Source organism: Ptychodera flava, chromosome 12 (assembly GCF_041260155.1).
Source record: "Ptychodera flava strain L36383 chromosome 12, AS_Pfla_20210202, whole genome shotgun sequence".
Classification (NCBI taxonomy): Eukaryota; Metazoa; Hemichordata; class Enteropneusta; family Ptychoderidae; genus Ptychodera; species Ptychodera flava.
Window position 1 is genome coordinate 26,987,304 of NC_091939.1, and position 8,166 is coordinate 26,995,469.

At 38.5% G+C, this 8,166-nt stretch overlaps 1 protein-coding gene across 1 annotated transcript; it reads left to right on the top strand.

Moving 5' to 3' along the window:
- Nucleotides 1–3,539: 3,539 nt before the first annotated feature.
- Nucleotides 3,540–6,304, top strand: LOC139146135 (uncharacterized). The gene is made up of 5 exons (XM_070717563.1): nt 3,540–3,684; nt 4,289–4,417; nt 4,769–4,879; nt 5,506–5,653; nt 6,112–6,304. Exons 2-5 carry the CDS (start codon nt 4,415–4,417, stop codon nt 6,219–6,221), a joined length of 372 nt encoding a protein of 123 aa, XP_070573664.1. The 5' UTR covers nt 3,540–3,684; nt 4,289–4,414; the 3' UTR covers nt 6,222–6,304.
- The last annotated feature ends 1,862 nt before the right edge of the window (nt 6,305–8,166 follow it).

An 8,166-nucleotide genomic window follows, 5' to 3' on the forward strand; every position in this document is an offset into this window, starting at 1 on the left:
CAGCTTTGAGAGAACGTCACTCCGGTTCCGGAAACAAGCACAATGTAATTAAAGTGGGAGATGTGGTACTGATCCATAGTGATATCGATCGTAGGATGAAATGGCAGCTCGGGACTGTGAAGAGACTTGTTTATGGACGTGACAAGTTGGTGCGATCAGCTGAAATCTCCACCGCCAGGGGACACACCAACCGCCCTATACACAAGTTATATCCTCTTGAGGTAGCCTCTCAAGAATTATCATCATCTGAAGACAAAGATATGAACGAGCGGGAAGACACCCATCGGCAAGAAATTTCTACTGAGAAAACCAATGACCCGCCAGAGTCGGGCAGACCGTCCAGAGATGCAGCCATTGCAGCCAGGATGAGAATATCCGAACTTTCATAAATTGCTGTAACTGTTGAGTCAATTAACTCTTTGAAATTTCTAAGTTTTTGTTCAACGAAACATTTATTGATAATTCATATTGAAAGTGTTCAAGATTATCTTTCGTCGCCGGGAGAATGTCGGAGAACAAATGACACATCATTTGAACATTATTAATAGGACTAAGCAGAGCCTATGTGTTATCCGTCTACCAATCAGACTCTTTGGTAACTTTCATCCAATGACTGTGGACTATAATCTCCCGCCAAAAAATGTTTATCCTTGGTGTTCTATTACATTCGGTGCATGCGCTTTGGCGCCTTTATATGTAATTGCTACAGTTGTGTTCCGGTTGGCGCCTTTTTCTATCTCACGGCGTGTTCAATAATAAAGCTTGTGTTCTCAGCATGAACTGGTGTCGTTCGCAGTTCTGTGTATAAGTCAGACAAGAACCTTGATCATAAAACCCCATCACGACACCCGGCCCATAATGGACTCAAGCAAACTTTGCACTCCATAATGTACTCGGCCTCGCCTCGTACACTACGGAGTGCAAAGTTTGCTTTCATACAGCATGGGTCGGGAGGGGGTATATTATTGCTTAAATATAAGTGGAGTGACCTTATCAATATACATTAGTGACATTTCCAATTCAACCCATAACCACAAACGATAACTAAACCAGAAACTCTCATTTTCAGGTTTACTATGTGGTATCCATATAGGTAGAAGGTCATATGAGAGATTTAAACATCCCTGAACATTCTTTCCCATTGTTGTCAACATTATGTTAATGCTGGATATAAAACTGATCACCTCCACAATGTAGGCTTGTCAGCACATACCGCTACGCGCTTTTTAAAAATACTTGCACTGTATTGTATGCAAACCGAAAATGGGAACGGTAACCGCGGGAAAGAATGCAGATGCAACAACATCTCAGGAACTGTCTAGTATTTAAGATATTGGCTTTGTAATTCATAGTAGTGTGACACTGTGAGTTTTGTTTTGTAGTGATGGATTTAAGAAGGATGTGTAATTACAAAGTGAAGCATCGAACAAACAAATACCACTTTCTCGGTCAAATCATAACATTCCACGGAGAAGCAAATCCAAAGGACGTCGAACCTTCACATTCTTTATTTGTATCACGAATTAACTAGAACGCACCTGTATCTCGGATGAAATTTTGTCCCGCAGAGAAGAATGTGGTTAAAAGTGGAGCCGTTAACGTATGGCAGGTGCGTTCACTGTTATCAAAAATTACCCATCAGACCTTGCGTGCCGCAGCAGATCGGCAGTTCGTAACTCGGAGGGAGTGCAGTCATGTACCTTTAAGCGACCTTTCAACTCTACCATTTTAAATCTTTTTTGAAGTAGCTGTCCGCAAAGTCAACTTGCAGTTAATATTGTGAACTGAAGCACTTTTGCAGCAAATTTTCATCGGCCTAAATTATTACTGTATGAAAAATTATTATACCCGACCATCAGGTACAAATATATTCTTAAAATTTCAACGAAAACTTGTCATTATTTTCATTTATCCGTGAATTTTTATATATATAAAATTAGTGAAAGTATATGCAACAGTGGGATATGCCACATCTCATTTACTTTTCCAATTTTTTAAAAAGCTGCCACAGCATGGGTTCTTTATATTTGACGATCTTTCTTTCTGTTTGACTTGTTTCATTCATTGTGCCACGCCAACGCGTACTTTAATTAAAAACACGCTGGTTTATTATTTTCATATTTCTTTGCACTATCAATGTAAAGAGTTTTGCCGACTCTGCATGTTCGTAAATTATAGTGACTCATACATTGTTTGCCAGTAGGCTTAGTTAATTTTAAGTCAGTTTTATGATGACGCCATTCCATCAACTCGACAACACAATACCGTCAATGAGCAGTCTTTTCGCTATCAATTATGCAGAACAGTCTACAATGCCCGACCCCCAAAAGATTGCAAAACGAGAAAATTGTTAGCAAAAATGGCCATGACGTTCAGTCGTTTTAATCTTAAGAGTCTACTAAATGAAGTCTTATAGAATCGCCGGCACTAGATTTTGGGGTGTTATCAGAATGAAGACATTTACTTTTTGCCCTTACGATAGTTTACTTGTCTTTTCAGACTTGGCAAATTATATATTTGTCCAGAAATCTTCACCGTCTGCTAAACCTCTAAAAATTATTTGACTGTGACTGGTCTATATATTTTAACTCATCATAATGTACGCCTCAAATACAGTAAACGCATTGATATTGTCCCCTACAACAGTGGTGCGGGTATACTACTATCCGTAAGTTAGGATTCCAGCGTACATTGTAAAGGACAATTCAGAAAGAGGGCCACATTCTTACAATTGATGAACTGAGAGAGGGAGTCAGTTTTATCTTTCCATATCGCTTTGATTCCAACGACCCCGCCCGGTTTAAGATGAATATGGATATGATTTTCACTTTGAATTCAAAAGATTGGTTAATTTAAAGAAGTACCTCCTCGCTTTAACAAATACTTCAAACGCTGATCATTTAGTTTAGTTTACTTTGGATGAAAATGGTTCTTTAGCAAAGAATACGAAAAATTTAAAACATTTTATGATTTTTTCAACATAGAAGTTATGCAAATGACTGAAAAAAAGTTGATCATAAATTGTTTAGTACGACAGCACAATTGTCAGATAACGTTTGCAGCCAACGCAAAGGATAAACAGCATCCCTCTTTCGTTTCTTCCTGCATTCACTGAATTTCATGTAGGCTTTTGAAACGTGGCATGTTTATACCCTGAAATTACATATTGGTCATTTTGTGAACTACAGAGCGGCGTCCGTATCGGATTGTTCAAATGTTCACTTTACTACTTAATTCAATAGTTTGCTTAACCGGCACAGAAAGGTTATAATTGATAGCTTTACAGCATTAACTGACGATGATATATATTGATACAATAAAAAATACAATGTAAATGGCAATTTTTCTTCTAATTCGTAAACAACTAAGAAGTACCAAGTAGCGGGTTGTCTGTATATGGAGCCCAATAAAACCAAAAAACCAAACCGATTATGATCGTCCAATCGTGTGTTCACCTGTCCAAAAACTTTAATTGACTAGGCTACCTGCAATCGTCAGCAAAATCCATATTTTCTGACTCTTTATAAAGGGAATATCGAACGAGCTTGTTCAGTATTACCTATCGTTATTTCAAAAGGAACTCAAGACAGAAGCAACCATGAGCAACTTTTACAGTTCACTATCTTTTGTCTGGCCGTCACTGGTATTCGATCAACTACTGCTGGCTCAATCTCTGGATTTGAAGTAAGAAATATTGTTTTACTATTCATCTTACGTAACATTGCCTCCTTTAATGTCTGTCTTTCAAAGTTTCCCCTGCAAGCTAGAATAAGTAAGAGGTTGTTGACGAACTCCATACCATACAGCCACTGTAACAGTTCTAACTCTGAGAATAACACTAACGGGTCTTTTTCTCACGGATTCATGTTTTCTGAGTCGGACAGTCGTTTCAAACAATGGCATAGTATTACATATTAAAAAATGTTTACCTAGAATGTGTTTCTATATAAATCAAAACAATATTTCCGCCGAGAACTAATATTACTTTTTCTTGCTCGTTATGGTCTACCGAGTAAACGGTAAATTTTGCACTCTTTCCCTAAAATTTATCCGTAAGGGTATAACCACATCTTCAGAGGCCACTCTTCCGAAAATAACGAATGACGCGAACAGTAGCCACACCTTTGGAGGCACTTGGTACTTGTGTATTTCATACCTGCAGATTTCTGAGTTGATTTTGTCGAGTTTCTTATGTATATAAGATATTTTACATACAATCTACATACTACTATGAGTTGCTCCTCTTTGTTTGAGTAAATACATTCAACTTTTCAAACCTTGAATTCAGGGAAAGTCGTACACAGTGAAATTCACCGACAAAGAAGATGAACATGTGTACATCAACGAGGACAAGAACATCGAGATCTACAAGACTACCGATCCCACTCCAGCATTGGTCGTCAAAGATTTCAACATGGTTAGTACATATAGTAATTGAAATAGCTGTATATTCAAAATATAGGATCGAATGATTGAATAGTCGTGTAAGTATACTGTGTTGACGAACGCTGTACGGCAGAATTCGAAGAACTTCTGAATAATTACAGAGGTTCAAATACCGAAGAGGCAGGCTGCCTCTTTTTATCCCTGTGGGTGGGTGTTTAAATATGGTATTAGACGCTTAACAATCGCTGTGCCCTACGATACTAGCTTTCAAGCAATGCGTCAGAATTTCTTCCGTAGCATTAGATGGGGCAAGTCCAAATATCAATAAGCGTAAATTATTCACATACCGCCGAAACTGAATAGATTCATCTTTCTCACACAGGGTCTAGAAGCTGTCATTCCAGAGGACGACAAAATCTGTTACATCAACCCTATGGATGCAAGGAAGAACACGCAGCCAACTGAGTTGAAGTCTGTACTAGAGAACGCAAAGGTAAAACAAAATTTTTTCAATAGGATGCAAAAGTGTTCCGTCGGGCAAAGATTGTCGTAGGTACATGTGCTACAGTCCTGATCGTAGGATTTGTGAAACATCAAAAACATAACAATTTACGACATTCATGACACGACACTAGAAACAAGTCACGGTTTTGTCGAAGTGCCCATGGAATCATTATAATGAGACGTTATATTTGGGGGTATCGCGAAGGAGACACAAACATTATGGGATGTATCAGTAGCGAATTTGTATCTTTCCGAAATAGAATTTACGCAAAGTATTTACCTTAGGATAACAATGACTAAATCGAAATTCAATAAATTCAGCGTTATATACATCTACTGTCTAGTAGTAACAATAATTATACTTTGATGAATCGAAATAAGAGACCTGTGAATTTTGCAACAAAATATTGTACGCTTAGTAAGTTTAGATGGACTGCTGAAACTCAAATGCAATCGCTTTTTAAACATTTAATATTGTTAGTGGACGACGGGGAATTTCCTGCCAAGGGAAGCGAATTGCCGCAGTATCGAACCCTATCTGAATAATGAGTAATACCATTACTATTTAGTCGCTTGGAAAAATACTAGGAGTCATTTTGATCATACCACCAACAGGGTGTTCCACAAGATGTAGCGGACGGGTCTGACGAGTACTTTACCATTGCCGGCGATCCAATCAAGGACTCGTCGGTCCTAGGCGGCACGATTGGCGAGAAGTGTGGAGACAGAGATGCGTACTGGGTGATCGCTGGCCAGCAGACTGGTATGTGGAACAGTGACTTTTTTGTCTGTTTCCTTTACATTACATACTTTGTTCAATGTTTCAAAAGAGGTTTCTCGAACAAAATGAGAGGGATTTACCTTTGAGGCGAATCAATATTTTAAACGTAAATATATATATCATAGGGATGCACGAACATAAAGTCTTCTGTAGCCGACACTATACTAGTTTTAGATCACTTGACAGAGTAAGAGACAAATAAAATAAACCCACTATACAAAGCAGTAAAATGTAAGATTAGCCTATCGTAGTTTAATGATCATTATAAGTACATCTAGAACGTCAATACAAGAGAAATAGATTTTAATACCAGAGATTCCAACGATGTATAGCCCAATAAAGTAAGAGTCAACATAATAGAGGTTACTGTTCCTAAATAGAGAATGTTGTTTCAAATCACTAGTTTAAACCTTTTTTCACTTGTATCATGTCTGTATCAGGCCGCACAAGACGACAATGTCGCCACCAATTGGTGTGCGGAGTCCAATACATCAATGGTAGTTGGCGATATGGATGCAGGTACCAGTTGAGATGTTCTTGGGGCAAATAAAGTCATCAAAAGCGCCATCAATCTCACAAAAGGAAACCTACCCCGGAGTGCACAGTTAATATGACTGATTTTAAATCAAGATCACTCAATAAAATAGACTCTTTCTCTTCTTGCTCTACATGAACTGTTGCATAATTTGTAACTGATGTACAATCTCCAAGGAATCCATGGTTTAAGTCAAATATAATAAACTACTGTAACAGTGTTTTTGCATTGTTGTTAGTGTATCTTGTCAATTTGATCATTTACCTCTGTCGATTGGCTGTGCGTTTTGCAACATTGAGGGGATTTGTAAATTGTAAAGAATGTGTAACCAATGACAATGCGCGAAGCTATAGTCACGTGTGCAATTGCCACTACTCAAACCATCGTCATCATCATCATTATAATAATCATCATCATCATCATCATCGTTATCATTGCCACTGTCATCACTGTTATTATCATCATAACCACCATCGCCGTTGGTGTTGCTAGGGTTGTAGTCGTCACCACTGCCAACATAATTAAAGTGCTCCCGATATTTTTGATACCTATGATTTCATCGGTTGAAGGTGATCTCAAGCTCATCCGAGAATCGCTATCGTGGACTTGATATCACATTTAAAGACTTTAGTCTTCAATTGTACATATTAGAAACAATATGGTGCTCCTGATTTCACTAACACTTTCTTCTTTACACCGGTACTGTAGAGTGGGAGGAAAAGGAATTGTGGTGTGCCAAATCGATGGCGATTGTGTTGTACCCTATAGGTGTTAATTGTAGGATACCCTATCGGTGGCATTTGTGGTGTGTCCTATCCTGGCAAATGAGGTGAACTCTGTCGGGAGAAATCGTTATGGACCAGAATTAACTTTCACTCCGGTGGAAAACTTAAAAGATTATAATCTTTGTACTTCTGTGAATCTCTGCACTTCTGTAACGGCCAATCAAGTCAGGTTAAACTTTTGGAGGGACTCACAGGGAACACGGAGAGGTGCACCCTAAAGCGACTGATCCACCAGTGTGATGTACGACAGTGCATCCTCATTTCCACTTGCAAAGCTTTTTCTAACTCTTGTCCGATACACAAAACTGGGATTTAAAGAAAGAGTGAAGAAAAATAAAAACTACGATGTGGATTCATAAAACTACGTGCTGATACAATGTATTGGTGGTGTCGATAAGCTAAAAGCTTAGTGATGCATGTTTTTATGAACATTAAAACCTATCAAGTCGACATACAGTCGGTTTCCGACATCTGGTGTCATTAGTATCCGCGTGTCTAAAATTTGCCATTTCATTAAGTATTGCCATGCATGTGTGAGTAACTAATATCTGTGAGTGTCTGTAGATTCTCCAACATAAGTAGTCCTCTATCCCTTGTCACGGTCTCCTGTTCAGTCTGCAGAGTAGACGTATCAAAATGTTTGGTTGTAATCTATTCTTCTGCAAACTTGGTTTTGCTCATGCAATGTTTGTTCATCACGTTTTCATAGCGGAGGCCCATGCAACTCTTAATTGAATATGGAAAGCAGTTGTTGATGAGGTCATGAAAATGGTGTTGTTGATTTCTTAAATAAAGAACGCGTTTGTAACTAGCATCGCTTTTTGTGTACACGTTGAACTCTCTCTCTCTCTCTCTCTCTCTCTCTCTCTCTCTCTCTCTCTCTCTCTCTCTCTCTCTCCAGTGTATCTTCCAAAGTTTGGTTTCCCGGTTCATGACCGACATTCATCGCGTTTTTACTGGCATCCGTGTTTATGTAAACGTTTTATCAACAGAAAATTTACAACCGAGATCTGAGGCTTTGCTCCGCAAAGTACTGTCAAGAAAGCAAACATATAATACATATCCCGCAGTACCGCAGCAATCAAGCAATAACTGAGTGAAAAGCATGAAATATAGCATGATTGATAAGCTATCTAATAAATAAAGAGTACAAAATGCCGGTTCTCTCCCTAAGA